General features: G+C 35.1%; 1 protein-coding gene across 2 annotated transcripts; it reads right to left on the reverse strand.

Moving 5' to 3' along the window:
* Positions 1-891: 891 nt before the first annotated feature.
* Positions 892-22,118, reverse strand: PLRG1 (pleiotropic regulator 1). Of its 2 annotated transcripts, XM_033135017.1 has the most exons (16): positions 21,989-22,096; positions 20,416-20,522; positions 20,054-20,129; positions 19,240-19,382; positions 18,489-18,542; positions 17,546-17,639; positions 17,253-17,340; positions 15,837-15,938; positions 10,200-10,292; positions 8,190-8,339; positions 7,837-7,938; positions 7,218-7,320; positions 6,400-6,508; positions 5,248-5,387; positions 4,555-4,748; positions 892-3,990 (listed from the first exon to the last, which is right to left on the reverse strand). In XM_033135017.1, exons 4-16 carry the CDS (start codon positions 19,367-19,369, stop codon positions 3,931-3,933), a joined length of 1,419 nt encoding a protein of 472 aa, XP_032990908.1. In that variant the 5' UTR covers positions 19,370-19,382; positions 20,054-20,129; positions 20,416-20,522; positions 21,989-22,096; the 3' UTR covers positions 892-3,930. The 2 variants fall into 2 exon arrangements, with proteins under 2 accessions (XP_032990908.1, XP_032990907.1); XM_033135016.1 differs by lacking the exon at positions 20,054-20,129 and having other exon boundaries at positions 3,760-3,990; positions 21,989-22,118.
* Positions 22,119-23,375: the final 1,257 nt, after the last annotated feature.

The raw sequence follows: 23,375 nt of genomic DNA on the forward strand, positions 1-23,375 counted from the left end.
CCTCCCAGGGTAGGTATGTTTGTCAGTAGGGGTCCTGAGAAATCGCATCCATTAATCTGCCCTCAAATACACTGTCTAGATGTGTTTTCTTGGTTTATGTCCTTGAATATTGAGCTAAGAATTTAGCTTTTATTATTGGGCAAATAAAAGCCAAATTCTTATCTCAAAATTCAAGGCCCTCCCCCAAGGTGTTGGTCCCACATGCCTCGACTCATCTCCATTCTGCACCCACACACCAGTTCTACTCAGCTGCACCAAGTCTCGGCTATTCTCAGAACACACTCCACACTTTACCACCTCTGGTTTTGATCTCATTGTCCACCTGGGGATGTTTCTTCCTTTCCTCTTCTTTCATTATAAAAGTCTCATTCTAACTCCACTGATTCTGTAAAGCTTCCTCTGGGCAGTGGGTCAGAATGAACAGGTTTCTCCTGCACTCCTACGGGTTTCTCCTGCACTCCTATGGCATTTCCAAGTGGACCTCTAGTGTGGTACTTGTTTTACGTCACTTCACATTCCAGTTATCATTAATAATTTCTGCCCAGCCCAAAAGCACAACTCCAAATGTCTGAGCTCTGAAACAAGCAACCAAATTCTACATCATTCTTATGTAAAAGACTGTTGGTTACTTACTTACTGCCAGTCAGCCCCAGGCCGGTCTTCTATCCTCCACTTAGTAATGCTGTGGGGCTGGGAGTCAAAAAAGACACCATTTCCCAGCCTCCTTTGTCAATTGGCTTCCAGTTATTCTGCTCATGATTTTTCTCCTTATATAAACCAATATAGTGAATTATATTATTTCCTAATAACAAACCATCTTTACATTCCTAGAATAAACTCCCCTTGGATCTGGTAAACTTTACTAATAATTTTTGCATCGACATTCATAAGCAAGATGAAATCACAATTTCCTTTATTTGTGCTGTATTGGACTTGGGTATCTTTGTTATACTCACATGAAAGCTTTCCTTATTTATCTAGGTCCCAGAAAAATTTAAAGTGCATTAGAATTAGTTAGTATTCCATTCTGAAGCTCTATGAGCTTGGTGACGTATACCGGTGGTGAACTTAAGAGGTTACTCCTTGACAACTGTTTCTATGGTAATGAATCTGGTTAAATTTTCTGTATCTTCTGGAATCACAGAATTTTTTTCTTTCATCCTTTTACTTGGCTCTTTAAAATAGCATAGAATTGAATTGTCTTTTCTCCCACTCCCTTTATCATTTTTTAAATATTTTTAATTGATTTATCTAGTTTATTTTTATACCAAAAAGGCAACATTTAGGTTTATTTTCAAAATCTGTATTTCACTGTTTTCTTATTTTTTATCAACTCCCTTATAAAGTCTCTTCTATTTTCCTAAGAACAATATTTAACACATTTATTTTCATTATTTTTGCATTGGAGTCAGTTGAGAGAATGGAAAGCAAGGAAATTATAGAGATGAGATTATGAAAACTAGTTTTGCTACAAAAGGAGTTAAAAATGGGTGCATACTTAGAAGGGAACATTAGGTCTTTAAGGCAGGCCTATTTATTTAAATACATACATTAAATACGTATTCAAAATAAAACATTTGTTGATGAGAATCATTTGGTTAAAAGGGAAGGAAATTATGGTGCAGAGAAAGGGGTTAATCATAGGAGCAAAGTCCTTGAGTAGACGAGAGTGTAAATCAACAATTGTATATTTGGAGAAGTTCTTCCTAAGTGGGTAGCTCATCCTTTTTCACAGGGTCCTGGCAGAAGACATTAACTGTGGAAACATGTATGTGTTCATTGATGGCCCACTTGAGCCATGTGTTCATAAATCAACAGAGTCCAGCGAGCACAGCTGTTTCCCTCCGGTACTTTTTACAGCTTGAGTGTACTTAAGGCATAGGCACAGTAAGAGATTTCGGCTCAATCCAGGGTTGGGGTTCTGCTCAGTAAGAGAAGGGCACATGCATAAAATTCTGCTTACAATTACATGCGATTCAAGACCATATGTGAACTGTTCGCAAGAGGATTCAAGAACACCGAAATACAGGAGAGCATCCAGGAAGCAGGGAAATGAACTTTTTAAATGCTATTCAGAATTTGTATTTGTACCTAACAAACAAATAGTTGAAACTTGCTAGGCAAGACGATGGGGGCTATCTTTCTCATCTTGTACTAGTAATTTCTTCTTGCCCTTTGGAGATGGGATACTATTCACATCTTTGATTTTTCTTCTGTTAGAAGGCATATTTGAATCTCTCAGGGATGCAAGTGTAGTGGGGTTCTTCTTTATTTAAGTTTACAAAATACATGCTTATAGAAAATTAAAACATTATAGAAATATATAAAGCAGATCATGAAAGTTCTCCCATAATTGCACTCCCTCACAAAGCCACTGATAACAACATGGTGGTACTTCTCCATTATGTTTTAGAGAATTAACAAGTCATTTTACAAAAAAATGCTTGCACAACTTTTCTTACATAAGAGCAAAGTTTGAACATCTTATTAGTCCAGACATTCCTCACTCTTAATTGATAGAAATAAACTGCATGAAGGTACCACAATCTATTAAACCAGTCCCTTATTGATAGGACCTCTGGGCTAGTTTTAACTATTAAACCACAAAGGTGCAATGAACTTGCCTGTGTACACTTACTGGATTATTCCTATTAGGCAGTTTCCAAGAAATTTCATTTCTAATGAAGTTAGCAAAAGAGTTCAAGCACTTTCAATATACTCTGGAAAACTATCCACCTAAAGGTTGTAACAATTATACTCCCACCTATAGCATGCAAGATGGGATGTATATAATTTGGAAATGCTTATTGAAAATTATGATGCAACTTTTTATTTTGAAAAAAAGAATTTAAATCAGTTGTTCTTGTAATCATATTCTCCAACTACAGAAAGTTTGACAAATCTTGACTGATGGGGAATGAGGATCTGATGGGCAGGATTTACAAAATTCATTTACCAGAAGGAGGCATAGGTATTAGAATCACTTTTTTATAGTCTTCATGAAAGACTAGAGCCCTTGCTACAGCTTCAAATACTTCTACTGGTATCTCCAGTTATTTTGCTAGGTTTTGATACCTACACTGGCATCCTATTTCTTGTGGAATAAAATCCAAACTCAAAACATGACATTTCCCAACCACCAACCAGTTGTAGTCACTCAACTGCAGCACACAATATTTTGCTCCTAGAACTCACCACACTTTCACATGTCTGGGTTCATTCACTTTATGCCTCCTCTTAGAATAGCCTTTTCCTTCTCTGCCCTCTCAAGGCTCAGCTCAAATACCATTTACTGTATTAGGTCTTCCACAATCCTCCCAGGAAACATTAATGGTATTTTCCTCTGTGCTACCCAGATTCTATAATAAGCTACTAAACTGGAAGTCTTGGAGGACAGACACATTTTATTTGTCTATTTCCTGAACAGTATCTAGTGCAGAATTTTGCAGGACAGGCACTCAAATACTGTTTGTGGAATAAACATACGTAAGTTGAGACTTCAAATCCTTTAATCCCAAATTACCAGTCACAGATAACTAGTTTTCAAAGATTAAAAAAAAAACTGACTGCTCCCCTCATAACACGTACTATTATAGTAAGCAGTTCTGTAAGTTAAAAAAAAAAAAAGGTACTTTTTAATAAAAATTGACAAAATATTCTATCTTTAGAATAGTTATATTCAACAAACTTGCATATGCTTCACATCTGCATCTTACTTCCTGGGATCTCAAATTGTTTATTTTAGAAATAAAAAACATTGGAAAGGGAGACAGTTTATTGTAAATTACAAAGCAGCAATGATTCAAGCATGTGAGTTTCTGCTTTATATCCCTAGCCAGAGCACAAAATGACTGGATATCCTTATCAATGCCAAACTAAAAAGAAAAAAAGAAAAAAAAAGAAAGGAACCACCAAGAAGACAATGACACATTAAAATCTCTTTCTCTTGATAATTTCTGGCTTCCAGCTGACTGGATGAGTTTCTTCTGTCTAAAAATAGAAAAGTAAATAAGAAAACAAAGTATTATTAGTTTGCTTCATAACTCCTTTCTAACAAAAATCAGGTATCTATTCTAAATTACATTACTTGGTCTTATATATCTAGCAGTTATTTAACAATTTTAGGAACAATAGATAAAACTTTTAGCATTATTTGAATCTAATAAAGGATGAATGGGTTCACAAATTCAGTTTATGGTTTTTCATCTCAAATAAAATTGCTATTTAAATATTCTAGTGATACCAAAGCTGTTGCTTCTAGAATTACTGTTCATTGCAATCTATTTATTTGCTGTTTTTCTTAGTGCAAGATTTTCCCAGTAACTATAATAAGGAAAGCTGGAATAAAATTAAAACAGTCTATGGATTCGCTGGTATCAATGAAACCAATACAGAAATCTATGAGCAGATATTACTCAAGATGATAAACACTTTAATACTATAAAGATTATTTTCCTTTCTGAGAATTTCAGTACTTTAAAATGAGAAAACACTTGCAAAATTGGTATGGCTGATTTGTTTTACTTTAAAATGTATGTGACATGGAGAACTTACTGCTGTATCATCCTCTCTGTACACTTTGATGGTTTTATCAGCTTCAGCTGTTAGTAATCGACTTTCAGACTGATCAAAAGCACAAGCAAATATTCCTGATTCACTGTCCAAAGACCCAGGCTGCACAGCTGCATGAACTCTCTGGAAATTGTAGCCGGTTCTCCAGTCCCAAAGATGCATAGTGCCATTGTCAGCTTAAAGGGAAAGATCTAGTTAAACTTGGTATCCCTTCAACAACTCAACTTGAAAAACACTTATTAAGCACCATCCATTATATAAGCACCATAGCAATTACTACAGTTATAAAGATATACAAAACACAGGCACTCAAGCTTCTCTGAACATTGGTTTGTCCACCTTCATTTGTGCTTAATTCAGAATTATAGATCTCAATAAGCACCGCAAAATGACATCCAATTCCAGAATACACAACCAAACTTTAGGCAATCCCCAGCATAAATCCCTAACTTAGATTTATCATGTGGGAACTCAAAGAAGGTTGAATTGTGAGATATGCTACCTGTATTATGAATAAGTATGAATACACATATAAACATTCAAATACACATTAATTAGGCAAGTTCTGCTATAACACTTAGGTGTGATGGCTTAGATATTTTACAAATGTTTATTCATTCACTAAAAGAAAAAGTGACAGACTAAAATACATTTATCATAAGAATCTTTTTTTACCTCCAGATACAAGCACTCCATCAGAATTTACTGTCAATGTATTAATAATAGCATTATGACCAGAAAGATTTTGAATGAAACTTCCATCAGGGAATTTCCACTGTTTTATGTTATCTGGAGAACCAGATGCAAATGTGTAACTGAAATAAGATTAAAAATAATTAATGACAAGGTAAACATGTTAAATAAAATGGTAGAATTAAAAAAGCTTATTATAGTTGTATTTTGTATGTGTACTCACTGATCTATGTAGTTTTAGCAAAATATTGTCACACCAAGAGGTAAAAATATCAAGACATTGGTTCCAAGTTAAATAAGATTTTCAAATTATTTTAAATGTATTTTAAGACCCAGATTAATGTTTTATTCTCCTCTCATTTCCCCAGTGCGCTATACTGAGCTGGGGCAATAAATGTGCAAACTTCACATAAAGGGCAAAGGGTTGTACAACTATTTTGGAGAGAGTGAAGAAGAAGAAAGGGAAGGAAAGAAGATAACAGAAGGAGGAGAGAAAAGGAAAGAAACAGGGCAAGAGAAAGATAGAGAAAGAGAAGGAGGGAGAGGAAGAGAGTGAGGAAGACTGGTAAAGGGAGACAGCAGGAGAGAGGGAATAAGGGTAAGAGAGAGAGGAAGGGAGAGAGAGAAGGAGAAGGAGGAGAGAAAAGACATGAAAGCAACCAGAAAAAAGTCAGGGTGATGTGATATGACAAAACAGTAGCTTGGGATACGATGCTCCCCTCTGTGGGTACCCTGACTATAATGCTCACGGTTTCTATTTTCCCCCCATGTATATCAACTCCCCCCTTAAGAATTAAACTATTCTATGTATATCTCAGTGTACAATGACACTTATGTCCAAAACATTAAATCTAGCTACTATTAGCTTCTATTTACATGTAGTTTTTAACCATGGTTTATTCATATTGTCTCACTTGACATTATCATTTTTTATCATGTAGAAAACTTTCCTCATCTCATAAAGGGCACGAAGAAAAATACTACAGAGGGAAAATAAAAAGAAATGCATGTTCATGAGTGGTATAGGCCTGCAAATGATGGTGTCTAAATGTCTACCAAAGTAGTACTAATGCTGGTATTTCTGTACTATACTAAGAATTAAAGAAAAAAGAGAAATTAGAAAAATACACTTACTGTCTTGGATGTAACACCACAGCCCTGACTGATTTCTTGTGATTTGTTAATGTGACTCTTGTTTTTCCAGCCACCAAATCCCATAATCGTATTGTAGTGTCGTGGCTTCCTATAATGAAAATACAAACACATCCCCAAAACACAGATCAAGAATACAAAAGTTAGGTACAATAAAACATGAAGTGTTCTTCCATAAACACGTATATACTAAATGAAAGTCATATCAACTCTTGGCTAATTGCTTTGTCCTTCCAAAATTTTAGGTTGGTTTTAAATTTAATTCTTAAAAAAATGTAATAAATGCTTGATGCACTGTTAACAGCTACAACAAATGCAAATAACAAATAAAACAAATGGAGAGGAAAAAGAAAACAACTCGAATCATTTTTCAGTTAATAAAATATGTCAAGGTAAAAAAAAATATACATCAAGGAATTATTTTCTAGTCTTAAAGATCCATTGTTACTAACATTATTTTAAGCAAAACAAGATTCAAAATAGTTCTAACGGTTATTGTTCTCAGGGTATCTTGTCTTCCAACTCTAATTTCCTAGACAAGTAATTTTGATCCTATGAAACAATATTTACTTTATCTAACATCTCCACTTCCTAGTAAGCTACTACATGATACTATAACATATTCTATGATATGTAAGAAGTATGAGATAAAATTAATCGAATGAAACGTTACAATAAATTTCAAATCCACACAGAAACACTGTATACACAATATGAGTCATAGTAAACACGAAAAACATGTGTAATCATAATGCATTCTGACACGAATATATTGTAAACTTGAAAACTATGGATCGTACCAGTAATAATTTGTGGTTCTGCAGCTTGACACCTCACTGTGGCAACTGCATTTGTATGTCCAGATAATGTGTGTACACTGGCTTTAGTTCTCACATCCCAAATCTATAAAAACACAATAGACAAACTGTCAAAGAGAACAGGTATTTGTATCTCAGGCAGGTAACTGAATAAACTCCGGCGGGGAATTTACTGCACAACTGTGCCTGATTGTAATGAATAAAGCGCCTTAAGTGAAAGGTAATCTCTAGCTGGCTGGGGAATGTAGATAGGAGACAGCTGCCAAAACAAAGCTGAAAGATCAGGGGACTGAAAGTCTAAGAATGGGTATAATGGAACTACTGAATGGAACAGCTAATGGACAATAGTTGTGGTGACAGAATGGAATGTGAGAGTATCACATTTCAGGGGCAGGGCATTCCCAATAATAAACATGGTGAGGCCACAGAACTGAAGAGGAAGGTGGAACAACATACAAGTCAAGAAACTGAGGGACCAGGTTACTGGTGGGTCAAGGTAACCATCTTTCTCTATCAAACAACATATGACTCCTATACCAAATATGCATACTATAAGGTATAACAATATTTACAGAAAAACAAAAAGCTCTATTCCATTTACCCGTGCAGTTGAATCTCGACTACAGGTTACCAGCACATCAATTGTTGGGTGCAAATCCAAACCATACACTGCACTTAGATGTCCATGATAGTGCCTTATAACCTACAAGTAAAGCAGGAAAGTTAAAATCTCTCTTAGAAAAACAGTGGCTAAACAGGCTCAAATATGTGGTGATGGGAGGAGAACTGACTCTGGATGGTGAACACACAATGGGGTTTATAGATGATGTATTACAGAATTGGAAACTTGAAACCTATGTAATTTTACTAACCAGTGTCACCCCAATAAATTTTAATTAAAAAAAAAGGAAAGAAAAACAGGAGCACGTTTGAAATCCTTAAATCCAAGCTTACCTTATTATATTCCAGATCCCAGCATTTGACTTGTTTGTCTTCCCCACAGGAGAACAGGTATGGGCTCCTCGAGCTTACTATCACGCCACGCACTGTACTGATGTGCCCAGTTAATGACAGTTTTAGCTTGCCACTAGCCAAGTCCCAGATCTGCAACCAAAGAATATTTAATTTCCATTCTTGTTAATTATCCCAAAGTTTTAGAATCTTGATGTTAAAATTAAGTCTCCAAAGAGAGATATAAACGTTTAAAAAATTTTTCATTTGCAAAACCACCCCCCAACCACCAAAAAATAAAAGCAGGGTAAAAAGAGAATTAAAAGGCATGCTCAAACTCGGGAAATATTTGTAAGAGATGATAAAAGGTTAACTTTCTAAAGGATATTATTGGCAACAAAAGTATGAATACCATGGTATTAAATTAGCCAAGAATGGCAACAACTTAAAAAACCCCTGTGGAAAGAGCCTCAGTGTCCATTAATGGATGAATGGATAAAAACATGTGGTATATATACATATAATGGAATATTATCCAGACATAAAGAACAAAATCTTGCCATTTGCAACAACATGGATGGACCATGAGGGCAGTATGTTAAGTAAAATAAGTCAGAAACGGAAAGACAAATAACACATGATCTCACTGCATGATCTCACTTATATGTGGAATGTAAAAAAAAAACAAAACAAAAAAACCCCTGAAAATCCAAGCTCATAGATACAGAGAATACACTGGTGGTTGCCAGAAGCCAGGGGTAAAATGGGTAGAGAGTCAAAGGGTACAAACTTTCAGTTATAAATTAATAAGTTATGGGGATGTAATGCATGCCTGGCAACTATGATTAATAATACTATATTGCATATTTGAAAGTTACTAAGAGATCTTAAAAATTTTTATGACAAGAAAAAAAATTGTGTAACTGCGCAGTGATAGATGTTAACTAGACTTACTGTGATCATTTCACAATATATATAAATATCAAATCATTGTGTTGTACACCTGAAACTAATCTAAATATATGTCAATTATAACCAAATAAAAAATTTAAAAACCTTAAAAGTAGCTTTATAAGATTATCAAAAACTTCAATCTCACTAGAAATTTCGTGTATATATACTTTTTAAAAGATTAGATACCCATTCTTGCTTATCATATAAGTAGATATTTTTAAAGATACACAATCAATAGGCTAAAAAGAATCCTTTCATATGCTGCAAGTATCGATGCACCATTTTAGAAAATAATTTATACTTTGGCTGCCAAATTCAAAAATGTTTGACCCATTATTCCATTTCTGGGAATCAATCATAAAATAATTTAAAAGACAGAAAAAGCTTCAGGTACAAAGATTAATTACAGCATTATTTGTGATGGTGAAAGTCAGGAAACTAAAAACTTCAGTCTCCAATAATAGAAAAATAGGTTATAAAATATCTAATGATATAATACCATGGAATCATTTAAAAAGATGTTTGATTTTTTCACAGGGATATATAATAAATACCTTTGATACAATGTTAAGTGAAAAAAAGCAGGGTTCAAAATTACATACCAGGCATGATTTTTAAAAGATACACAGTTATACACACGGGGGAAAAAAGGTCAGAAGAAAATGCCCTCATACACATCCACAGAAATAAATACTAGAAAGAAATTCAAATATCTGACAGTGGTAGGATTACATATGGGTCTATGTTCTTTTCTATTTCTCTATATTTTCCACATTTTTTTTTACAGATAAACATGCTTCAACTTTATAATCAGAGAGGAAAAAACTTAAATATCAATTGGTAGGTAGTCAGCATGCAGTGTTTGAAAAAAAAAACTGTTTAAATATCACTTTCAAACAGATATTTATTAACTGGTGCAGATAATTAATTTTACTACATAATCAGGTCTCAGAAATCAGAGGAGCTACAAGAGCAATTCCCACTAGAAGAAATAACTTAAAACAGATGAAATATACATAGCAAACTAAAGTCAGGTTTATTTTTTTCTTCCCTCATTACCTTTATAGTTCTGTCAGCAGATCCAGTAACAAACCACTGATTTCCAGGTTCCACAGCAATACATCGAACCCAACCAAGATGCCCACTGATCACCTGTATTAAAAAAAACGGTAGAATGGCACTACTTGATATCAAACTATACAAAGCTATAGTAATCAAAACAGCATGATACTGGCATAAAGATAAACACACAGATCAGTGGAACAGAACACAGATCCCAGAAATAAATCCATGCCTGTATGGTCATTTAATCTATGACAAAGGAGGCAACAATACGCACTAGGGTAAAAACAGTCTATTTAATAAATGGTGTTGGGAAAACTGGACAGATACATGCAAAAAAAAATCAAAGTGGACCATCTTCTCAATCCACATATAAGAATAAACTCAAAATGCATTAAAGACTTAGATGTAAGACCAAAACCATAAAACTCTTAGAAAAAAACATAGGCAGTAAACTGACATTGCTCTTAGTAATATTTTTTTCTGATATATCTCCTTGGGTAAGGGAAACAAAAGAAAAAATTAAAAAATGGGACTACATCAAACTAAAAAATTTTTGTACAGCCAAGGAAACCATCAACAAAACTGAAAGACAACCTACTGAATTGGAGAAGGTATTTGCCAATGATGCATCTGATACAGAGTTAATATCCAAAATTTATTAAAAAACTCATATAACTCAACACCAACAAAACAAACAACCTAATTAAAAAATGGGCGGAGGACCTGAATAGACGTTTCTCTAAATAAGACATACAGATGGCCAATAAACATGAAAAAATGCTCGACATCACTAATCATCAGAGAAATGCAAATAAAAACCACAATGAGAGAGAGAGCAATGAGACTGAAGACTCTAAGAATCTTAGTGACTTACTCAGGGACACAGTAGTAAACCTGTCATTCAAATTTACTTCTTGAACTTCCATTCCAAGGCTCTTCCCATTATTATGACTTGTTTTAAAAAAAACTAAAGACAAAACTAAGATAAATAAATGTTCCATTGATTTCAACTAAATATGATAGAAAAATAATCTCTCAGAAATTAAAGAAGATACAAATAGATGGAAACATATATCATGCTCATGGATAGGAAGAATTAATATAGTTAAAATGTCCGTATACTGCCTAAGGCAATATACAGATTCAACGCAATTCCTATCAAACTACCAAGGACATTTTTCATAGAAACATAACAAATAATCCTAAAATTTATATGGAATCATAAAAGACCCTGGATAGCCTTGGCAATCTTGAGAAATAAGAACAAAGTGGGAGGTATCACGATACCTGACGTCAAATTATACTACAAAGCTTCAGTAATCAAAACAGCATGATACTGTAATAAAAACAGACACATAGATCTATGGAACAGAATAGAAAGCCCAGAAATAAATCCATGCCTATATGGTTATTTAATCTATGACTTTGGACGCAAGAATTTACACTGGGGTAAAGACTGTCTATTCAATAAATGGTGCTGGGAAACCTGGACAGACACAGGCAAAAATAATGAAGCTGGACCACCTCCTTACACCATATACAAGAATAAATTCAAAATGAATTAAAGCCTTAAATGTAAGATCTGAAACCATAAAACTCCTAGAAGAAAATATAGGAAGAAAGTTTACAGACATTATCTGGAGTAATTATTTTTACTGATATATCCCCTCGGGCAAGGGAAGTAAGAGAAGAAATAAACATATGGGATTACGTCAAACTAAAAAGTTTTTTCACAGCAATGGAAACCATCAATAAAACAAAAAGAGATCCTACTGAATGGGAGAAAATATTTGTCAATGATATATTGGATAAGGGGTTAATATCCAAAATTTACAAAAAACTCATTCAACTCAACACCAAAAAAGAAACAAATAACCCAATGAAAAAATGGGCAGAGGACATGAAGAGACATTTTTCTAAAGAGGACGTACAGATGGCAAACAAACATAAGAAAAAATGTTCAACCTCACTAATCATTAGAGAAATGCAAATAAAAACCACAATGAGATACCACCTCACCCCAGTCAAAATGGCTATCATCAATATATCAACAAACAAGCGCTGGAGAAGATGTGGAGAAAAAGGATCCCTCGTGCACTGCTGGTGGGATTGCAGATTGGTGCAGCTACTATGGAAATCAGTATGGAGGTTTCTCAAAAAACTGGAAATGGAACTACCTTATGACCCAGCAATTGCACTCTATCCAGAGAAGTCCAAAACACTAATTCGAAAAATTTTATGCACACCTATGTTTATTGCAGCACTATTCACAATAGCCAAGACATGGTAATAACCGAAATGTCCAGCGGTAGATGATTGGATTAAGAAACTGTGGTCATTTATACAATGGAGTATTACTCGGCCATAAAGAAGAATGAAATCTTACCATTTGCAACGATATGGATAGACCTAGAGAACGGTATGCTAAGTGAAATAAGTCAGACAGAGAAAGACAAATATCTTATGATCTCACTTATATGCAGAGTCTAAAGAATAGAATAAATGAACAAACTAATCAGAAACAGTCTCAGAGATACAGAGGAAAAACTGAGGGTTGTCAGATGCAGGGGGTAGGGATGAGGGGGAAGGTGAGGGGATTAGAAAGCACAATCGGTAACCACAAGATGGCCACAGGGATACGAAAGTCAGTTTGGGGAATGTAATCAATAATGTTGTAAAGACTTTGTAGGGTATCCAATGGACACCTACCTTACTAGAGAGACCACTTTAGGGACGGTGTAGATGTCTGATAACTGCGCTGTACACCTGAAGCTGAATAATAATGTCAACTATAATCACCTATCTCTCTCTCTCTCTCTCTCTCTCTCTAATCTATCTATCTATCTATCTATCTATCTATCTATCTATCTATCTATCTATCTATCTATCCATCTTCACAAGAAGTGGAGTACAGCATAAGGAACAGAGACAGTGGAAATGTAATGGCTGTATGCGGTATCAGAGGGGTAGTAGACTGGGGGGGTTATCACTGTGTGAGGGGTATAAATGATAAATGTCTAACTAGTACATTGCTTTGTACACTTGAAACTAATTAAAAAACAAAAACAGAAAAAAGTTGGAAGTGTACTTTAAACAGAATTTTATATCATGCTTTTTATCTTTATGTTATAATCAGGAAGACAATATATATGCCTTTTAATTAAAAATAAAATTTGTGAACAAGCAAAAAAAAAGAAAAATAATCTCTCATGACTTCCTATGAAAGCCTAATTGAAATAACCAAATTATCTGTTGATTTATTTACTCTTTTTCATTGAATAAATACAACTGAGAAGAATCTTCCAAAATGGGTCAATTATTCTTAAGAATTGTTTTAGGTGTAAATATCAGATAGAATTTTGAATCCATTCTATTCCTTTCAGCTACCATAACTTAGTTACCCAGATTTACATGCAAAATAAACAGCATAATGTCATCAATTTGAATAAGTTTCTATATTCTCACAAACAATGTAGGAGTGATATCATAAATATCAATAACCAATAAGAAACTGGTTATTGGTTTAGAAAAGAAACTGGGTATTAATATCCCAGTTTTTGGTCTGTCTCTGTTTTTGAGAAAAACCACACTTAAAAGACTCCAAGTTTGGGGAAGGTCATGACTTTATGCTTGTTTTTGTTAACTATCCCATAGCTTATAATTTTAGTAATGACTTACAAATTATTTTCTAAGTATGAATTACCATGTTGGTTAAGGATATCCCACCTTTGGGCAGAGGACCTGAATAAATATTTCTCCAAAGAGGACACACAGATGGCCAATAGACATGTGTAAAGATGCTCAACATCATTAATCATTAGAGAAACACAAATTAAAACCACAATATTACTTCACACCTCTCAGAATGAGTATCATCAAAACCAAGAAACATCAAGTGTTGGCAAGGATGTGGAGAAAAGGGAACCCCTGTGCACTGTTAGTGGGATTGTAAATTGGTGCAGCCACTATGGAAAATGGTTTGAAGGTTCTTCAAAAAATTAAAAATAGAACTACTATATGACCCAGCAATTCCACTTCTGGGTATTTATCTGAAGAAATCCAAAACACTAATTTGGAAAGATATGTACACCCTTATGTTCACTGCAGCATTATTTACAATAGCCAAGATATGGAAGCAAACTAAGTGCCTATCAATAGACGGATGGATAAAGAAAATGTGATACATATATACAATGGACAATTAGCCATTAAGAAAATGAAATCTTACCACTGGTGACAACATAGATGGACCTAAAGCATATTATGCTAAGTGAAGTAAGTCAGAGAAAGACAAATATCATATGATCTCACTTATATGTGGAATCTAAAGAACAAAATAAACAATAAAAAACCCAAAACAGAAACAGACTTATAGATACAGAGAACAAACTGATGGTTACCAGATTGGAAGAGGGTTATGGGGCTGGGTGAAAAAGGTGAAGGGATTAAGAAGTACAAATTGGTGGTAGTTACAAAATAGTCATGGGAATGTAAAGTAAAGCATAATAACTATGTATAGTGCCAGGTGGGTACCAGACTAATCGGACAGATCACTTCATAAATGTCTAACTACTAAGCTATACACTTGAAACTAACATAATAGTGAATATCAACTGTAATTGAAAAATAAAACAATAAATTTAAAAAGGTGGGATGGGCAGACATGTAACTTTAGGTCATTCAATTTCAACTCTTTACACATAAGTTAAAGTTTATGCAAGTTTGAATTGCCCTTCCCCCCATCTTCAAATAATAAGATTACAAGATTATTTGACAATTAGATTTTAAAGTATTAAACTACCTTTAATCCGTGAATGAATACACAAATTGTGGTGTATCTATACAATGGAATACTGCTATTCAGCAATAAAAAAGGAATGTATTAATACTGGCAACAACTTGGATGAATCTCAAAGGCATTAAGCTGAGTGAAGGAAGTCAGTCTCAAGAGTTACATGGTGAATGAGTCCATTTATACGACAAAATTGAAAAGACACAACTATAGTGATGGGAAACAAATCAATGGTTGCCAGGTTTGCAGAAGGGAACAGCTATAAAAAAAATAGCACGGGAATGTTTTTTAAGTCAACGCAACTTCTATTTCCTGTAATAGTGATTACCCAAACCTACGTATGTATCTATTAAATTGATTAGATCTGTACCAAAAGAAAATCTCTTCTACTAAAAAGTAAAATTGAACATATATATTATGTGTAGCTGTGCTTTTCCTACTACATACATTTTATTTTAGATCTGGAACATTTGAATCATTTCAATTTACTATAATTGACAAGATGATCAGTAGGGCCAAAGAAATGTCCTAATATATTGGTTTTCCCTCTCGGCCTCCACATTAAATAGCTCACTTTCTTAAATTTATTTTGTCTGTTCTTCACATTCAGTAGCCTTCTATCAATATTTTATACAAAATACAAGCACAGCTTTTATTTAAAGAAGTCTCCTTTCCAAGATCTTTTCAGATAGTGCCTAAGCCCCTTCTCCCATTCCACCTCAGATCATTTTATCAGTTCTCATATTCACTCCTTTTCCTCCTTATTCTATTACTCAGATCATCAACTGGAAAGCAGTGATCGTGTTTCATGTAGTGCAATAATATACAGATTCACTCACCCTGTAGAGTTTCCATGGTGGGTGCCACTGGGGTTTTGGCATTGTAGGGGCTTTTTTAGCCATCAGTGCAGAGTTCTTGGCATTACCACCCTCCATAACAGCCTGGAGATGGAACAGATCACATTATTATTAACTTTTTGGGTTACCAATTCAAAAATGGAAATTCAAAGGGATTTATGAAAGTGTTTTGCCTTATATAAAGAGCAAAGGACAGCTAAAAATGTTTGCCTAATTAGAAAATGAATCTAAAACTTCTGAACAGAACAATATTTTCTGTATGTTAATTTTAACAAGCAATTAAAAATCTCAGAGAGGCAGAACACTAAAGAGCATATCACTGTGCATGAGTTGGAAACCCAGCTCTGCCAATTACTACTAGCTGATTGACCTTCCGTAAAAGTTATGTAAACTCTGTGCCTCGTTTTTAAAATAAGAGTGCCTACCTCCTACAGTTATTATGAAGATGAATAACAGTAAAACGCTCTATGTAAGCTCCTATTATTATTCAAGTGACTAAGCAGATTAATGCCACTGCCTTTCATTGTCGTACTTTAACATCATTGATTTAATATTACAAAAGAATGACTGATAATTCCTTTATCTTCCCCCAAAATATCTCGATGCCAGTTTAAAAGGTATTCTAGCTGATATGTGATCTACTGTCAGGATCCATCTAAAAATTACTTAAATCCATAAAGTTTCTACCCTTAAGAAGCTAACATTACTTCCTCCTAAGGAGGCAGAAAGCCTGGGCAGAGAGACTTGCGAATGGAGGTTAAAAAAGAAATGTGAGAGGACTACAAATTCATTTACTCCATAAAGCCAAATCAACTGCGAAATTGAAAAAATAAAGCCTACACTTATTTCAAGTGACAGCATATTTTCAATTATTCTTTCTCTAACTATTTCACCTATAACAATAGCTGCTGCCATTTACTTATAAAAACTTAACATATTTCTAAATGTTCATTTATATAACACTAATTGTATAGCCCATGAAATTAAAATACTAACAGCACTCAACTCCAACTGTATAAATCAACTTAAGAGTTTAATTTTAAAAAGGTTTTATACCTGAAACATACTAATACAAATTTCAGAATATCATTCCTTATATTTTTAATAGTGGATAATAAAGAGCAACATCACATTATCTTCATCATAGTAAATATTAAGTACAATATGTAAGTAGACACAGAATTAACAGAATTTTAATCTAAAAATCATGTCAATTCACTAGCAACTTAAAATTTAGGGCTACGAAATAGTAACAATTAGCTCAGGCTGCTGTTCAACAATTCCAAAACATGTTCATTTATTTAATATTTAAGGGAAGACTCTTGCGATGAAGGGAAATAAGGCCACCTGTTCCAAAAGGTAGAAACCTGCAGCGTGATTTGACACAGGGAAACCTACCGAAGTCATTCCTGCAGGCTGCGAACGGTCAGAGGCCCCAGGAAGTCGGTATTCACCTCCAGCAGGTGCACTGCGGTTTGCGTCAACCCTGAAGCAAAAAACATCACATCTCAGTATCATGTATTCTGCAGAACAAACTTTATATGTTAAATTTTTGTAAGCACTGATAAAGAAAAATGTCATGTAATAAATAATTATAAAAAGACAAATTTAAAAATGAGAAAAAAATGTGAAGTGAATTATGCTTTCAAAATCGTCATAATTAGACAATATTTGATAAGCATATTTCATACCTGGCCTGAGAAGAAGGTAATGCCACAGCTAAGGACTGTGCAGCTGATTCACTTGGCATTCTTTGGATCTTAGTATCTGCTGTTAAAGCAACCCCTGTTAAAAAAAAAAATCAAAAACAAACAAAAAATAATTCCTTTTAGTGGCTCTCTTTGTTTTCATTTGCATGCATTTAAAATAAACTACTGGAGGAAAATATAGCAAAAAGGTGATTATCTCCTGGTGGTGACATTACAAAAACTGATTGTTTTGCATGTCTTTTGTCACTAACATTTTTACAACAAATATTGCTTAACACGTAACTCAAATTTGATTTAATCACAAGCATCCTGATATTAACAAAGCACAAGATAGTGAAGTTAAATTGCTATACTTTTGGGATATTACCGTTACACATAAAAATTAAGCAGTTCCGCAAATATTACCAGAATGTTTCGAAGAATAAATGTAAATTACTACGAGAAGCACTGATTCGCCTACACTTTCAATATGCTGAATTCTGTCCTCTAAAATAGCTGTACTAAGCTTTTTATCCTCTACTCTTGCTATACTGACCACTCCACCTGTGTGCCGATTCCTCTACACACACCCAGGTAACATTTCTATCACCCCTGCTTCTATACTAACACTTCTAGCATCACTTTTATAAGCTTAGTGACATTTACATGTCTGTCTAAACCTCCAAATAATAAGCTTGTCTTACCTTGGGGCAGTCTTATTGACTATAAATTCCTAGCACGGTGCCTGAAAAAATACAGGTGCTCATGAATGTTTGCCCAATGAATGCATGTGACACTAAGTATTCGCTAATTATCATCTAAAAAGCTGGATGCCGGGCTATTAAGCTTATCTTGTATTTTACAGGCAATGGGAATCATATTATTAGTTTATTCATGGAAATATATGTGACAATAAGACATTTTCAATGTGTAACAGCTCACTTACCAGGTCCAGGTGGATAGGGATGTGTACCCGTCACCAAATATTCAACATCTTGTCCTTAAAAAAATACAAGAGAAATTCATCAATGACAAAATTTATCTTATGTACCATACTAGTATCATTTCTTTTAATGAACTAAGTAATTTTAAATTATCAACTGGATTTCTAAAATTTTCATAACTAAACCCAAGCTTCAAAAATAAAGCTGATCATTTTTGTTTTGACTTCTGAAGACCATGTACATAGTGATTTCCTTGACCATTTGCTGACATGATGTCAAGAACTTGTGCATTTGCTATATAACAATCGTGTGTAGAGGTCACCCTATAAAGTAATAATCCACTCTGATTTTTCTTTTAAGCAAATGGTTTCCCTGTGGAATATTGAATTATCTTTATTCACTACAATTTCAGTATTTAATATCATCTTTCTGAATTATAGCCTAAAGAGATAGATGGTCTCCCCACAAATTAGGAATTTTTCCACTATAACCAACTCCATATCCTAATGGTTTCTGCCACCATTATACTACCACTTTTATTTTTATTTCCTGTAGAACTAAAACCCACCAACCAATACATATCTCACTCACTATTCCAATGAGGAAATCTAGACTTCCATCATAATACTAGTGGTGTTAAAATACGGTATGGCTCTAATTAGTCTTCCACCAAGAGGGGCACTAATAAAATATTTCATTTATTTTTAAAAATTCACACGTAAGTCCTGGCATTTCTGACAATGCCACACTCACCTTGGTTGGCAGGATACTGTTTATGACCATATGAATCTGATGCATTCTGAGGGCCCTTCTCTTTAAAATTTTCTTTCGAAGTAGGCATATGCAACACAGGACCATACTCATTCCTCAGCTTGATTGCCATTTTTCGTTTGTGACTATTTTAAAAAGTTATAAACAAAGGAATGTATTTTTAAGTACTTCAAATATAGTCACCAAAATAAATATAGTCACAGATAGACAGGAAACAAGTACTTAAATAGCTTAAGTTTGCCTAATTATGTAGAAAAAGTTTCTATGAAGATTTTAAACATTTTAAAAAGCTCAAAATTTCCAAGTACATTTCCACACTTTTATTCACAACCCACCACACAGCATCCATTAAGTCTAAGAAATATTTTAGCTTGTTAACCGATAAATATAAAACCTTTCATGATGAGTTATCAAGGGTCTAACTGATTTTAAAATATATAGAAACAAATATATCTTTTTTTTAAAAAACCTCAGAATCAATACTCTCCTTCAAATGTCTAAATACAAAAATATAGTAAAAGCTTCTACAATAACGTTTACTAGATATTTTGAAGGTTAGAAATGATCGAAGTACTTAATTAGCTCAATATTTTATAAAGAAATGCACTTATTATATTGCTTTCAAGAATAGCCTACTTTACAAATTAAATATAAATGCTTGTTTGAGGAATTAAGTAGACTTTAAAAGAAGGGTGAAGAACAAAGAAGGAACACTGCACATAATGCAATCCTAGACTGGAGCTGGAGATGTAGAACCAAAAATATGCCACCACTCAAAAATCTTCATCATACTAACGAGAAAAGATGGGAGTAGAAGTACTGGCCAGGTACAATTTCAGCTCAGCAAGGCTCTGAGAGCAGCGGGAGGGAAGCTGAAAGCACATACAAAGTGATTGATTATAAAATAAAATACCTAAATGGGACTCTCCTAATTACTGGGTATTTGTAAAATGCAATTAATTAATTAAGTAATTAACTAATTAATGTAAAAGGCCAAAAAAAAGTTAAATCAGCTTAAGTTACTCCACTCATTACTGAATAGATATTCTGTGAGTGTTAGTGTTATTCACTAAACTCTAAAGGTACCCCTCTCCCTGCTCTCTTCCCCCAATTTTAGGAGTTTAAATATTCTAGCAATTGAAAAGGAACTATACCTACCTCTCTTCATCCAAAGGCACAGGTTTTCCATTATCAGCTACAAACATGTCATGGGTCCTCTTCAACGACCGGAACACAAGTGTATGCACAGAATGTTTCTGTACTTCCTAGAAAGAAAGAGTATAATTACATATCTAGCCACAGACTACACATATCAAACCTAAATTAAAGTCAAATTGTCATTCCGTTGCATGTTTAAATATGTCAAAAACTTTGCACCGCTCACCAGAGCTACTTGTAGCAAGCTACAGCAGTCAAGTTCAAAGGACGAAGCTCCCCTTTTTTGCTAGAACCCCAAGTATAACAACTGAATTATGCCTGAGATTAGTCATTTATTCAATAAAAGTTTACTGAGCTACTATTTGTCTGGTAGGTACTGTGTCTGGTAGGTATTGGGCTGAAAGCTAACAACAGAACGACAAAAAGATGGTCATGGTCGCTGTGCTCAAGATGAAACAAGACACATTTAAATAAAAATAAGCAAAAATAACTCCACATTTTGATAAGTACTGTGAAGAAAAGAAGCAAGGGACTGAGAGAGTGGAGCAAAAACTTAGGATAGTTATGAAAGATCTCTCTGAGGTGCTATTTAAGCAGAAAGGGTGTTAGCCTTGCACAGAAAAGAGGTTAAGAACAATCCAGGCAGAAGGAAAACACCATGCGCAAAGGAATTCAGTAACAGAAAAAATGCCAGGAGGGGCAGAACAATTGTATGTGTTTGGTGAGAGGGTGAGTTATGATGCAAGATGAGGTTGCGAGGGTAGACATGGTCCAGATCTAGTTAGGGTTTTTTGTGTTTTTTTTTTTTTTAGACCATTATAGCAGTCTGTATTTTTGTTCTAGCAGCATAGGGCCAGTAAAGGGTTTTAAGTAAGAAAAGCAGGACCAACTTACATTTTTAAATAGATTAACTTGTGTGTGTGTGTGTGTGAGAGAGAGAGAGAGAGCGAGAGAGCGAGAGCGAGAGAGAGAGAGAGATGGAAGGAAGGAGACCAGTTTGGAACCAACGCAACTGTCGAGATGAAAGGTGAGGTTGGTCTGAATTACGGTGATGGCAATGGGAATGGACAAAAGTCAAGAAACAGTTCTGAGAAAAGACAGACAAGGCTTGCTAATAGAATGGTTGTTCAAGCTAGGGAAAGATGCAAAAATTCAAGAACGGCAGATTTTCCTGGGGAAGAGCTAAAAGAAGAGACAGAGTCACCACGGGAGCAAACCGCCAGTCGCCTAGAACACAGATGCACTGACACCACCCCGCAGGCGGCGAACACGGCGGTCGAACATCGACAGAAGCCGCACCTCCGAGGGCAGCGCCCCGCTCCAGTGCCCAAGGGTTAAATAAGGAGGGGAGGCGTTAGCTTAGGCTTCCCGCCCGGAGGGAACCTCCAATTCGTGCTCTCATCCCCTGAAAAGCCTCCCTCTCTCCCTGAAAACCTAGAGACAACCTGGCCTCGGCCAAACAGCCTCCCTGAGCAGCTTCTACTCTCCCTGGATCCCCTCGATCCCCCGTGCCTGTCGCCAAAGGAAAACAGTCCAGTAGCAAACTACCCCTCAGTACCAAATGTCACTTTACCTCAACCATGATGCTGCCGTGTATTTCCCCGCTCTGGCAGGAAAGATACTAATCACCAACAGAGAAACCGCCGCCACAACTGCAGCCTCTTCCGGAATCTGGCGCCCTGACGCCGGATGTGACGCAGCCCCGCACGTTGCGCGCTGGTCTCCCGCAGGCTTCCCGGGGTTGAGGCGCCGCCCTTTTTACCCTCCGGGCCGCCGCTGGGGCAGAGTCTCGGGGCTGCGGAGCGGACGCTCCGGGAACACGTGTTTTGCTAGGTGTAAAGAAAAATTGATGGAATTGGACATTTTCAAACTTGAATAAACAAACATTTCCCTGGCTCTGCTTATTCCTTAACCATAATCAGTTCCACTGATCTTGTCCCCGGAGCATACTGCATGTACTTGGAGGAGGGGGTGTGCAATCTATCAAAAGTATAGCAATGTGGATTGATCTTCCCATTTAGAAATGTATTGATTTAAATTAGTTAAACACATTAAAGTCATACTTGAAAAGGCAGTCATCCCCGAATTTGAGTGTAAGTTTTGCCTAAGAACTGATTTTCTCTAACAGTGGTCACTGATGTTAGGGCTTGCAAGGAAATATCATAATTACAAAATACATACTGTACTAGTGACACTAAATCTTGTAACTATAAAGACGGTAATAACTATACAAAAGAACATGATTTTAAATGGCAATAAAGTTATAGAAATGTAAGCAAGATTCTAATATGTCTATAGCAATATAGTAACTGTCTATTTGGGTCTATTAGCTTGTTAGTTACTATTCCTGAAAAAAAATGTAAGCCCAGACTCATAAAAACATTGTAATGACTGAGGTAGATTGGACGAGATTATGCTCCTTTTGAAAAGCTCTCTTAAATTTACAGAATTATATTATCCACTTGAAACTTTTAGAGAGCTCCGTGACCGTATTACTAGCTCAGGGATCCAAGAATTACCTATATATAGTATGTAAATTTTGTATTTATGTAAGAACCTGAATTTTGTTCTGGTGAAGGGATCTATAGGTTTCTTCGGATTCACAAAATGATCCACGACCCAGAAAAGGTTAAGAATCCCTGTCCCGGTTGACACCCGGAGCTGCCTTATTTGAGCAGTAGGGGTCACTGTTGCTCTTCATAAGGATAAGAGGATTTTCGTTACACTAAGACACGGGAGATAATACAAGTTATCATGTCTTTTGGAATTCCTGAGATCAGAAACAGAAAAAGAATACTTGGACATTTCTATCAGGAGTTTGGTCTTTAGTTGTTTATTACAATGATAAGAATGGACCCAACTGCTGAGGTAGTGTTTTCAGGTGCTTTCTGATAACACAGTTGAGAGGAAAGCTTTTGGGACTACAGGAGACAATGAGGGAGCTATTCTTCCACTTAATG

Source organism: Rhinolophus ferrumequinum, chromosome 18, assembly GCF_004115265.2.
Source record: "Rhinolophus ferrumequinum isolate MPI-CBG mRhiFer1 chromosome 18, mRhiFer1_v1.p, whole genome shotgun sequence".
Taxonomy (NCBI): Eukaryota; Metazoa; Chordata; class Mammalia; order Chiroptera; family Rhinolophidae; genus Rhinolophus; species Rhinolophus ferrumequinum.

What these genes read in the sequence shown, in the direction of transcription:
- PLRG1 (XM_033135016.1), bottom strand. An exon ending in TCCCTATCCACCTGGACCTG is followed by an intron (nt 17,640 to 18,488) that starts GTAAGTGAGCTG and finishes TTTTTTTAACAG; the next exon opens with GGGTTGCTTTAACAGCAGAT. An exon ending in GTCGAGATTCAACTGCACGG is followed by an intron (nt 7,321 to 7,836) that starts GTAAATGGAATA and finishes GTGTTTTTATAG; the next exon opens with ATTTGGGATGTGAGAACTAA.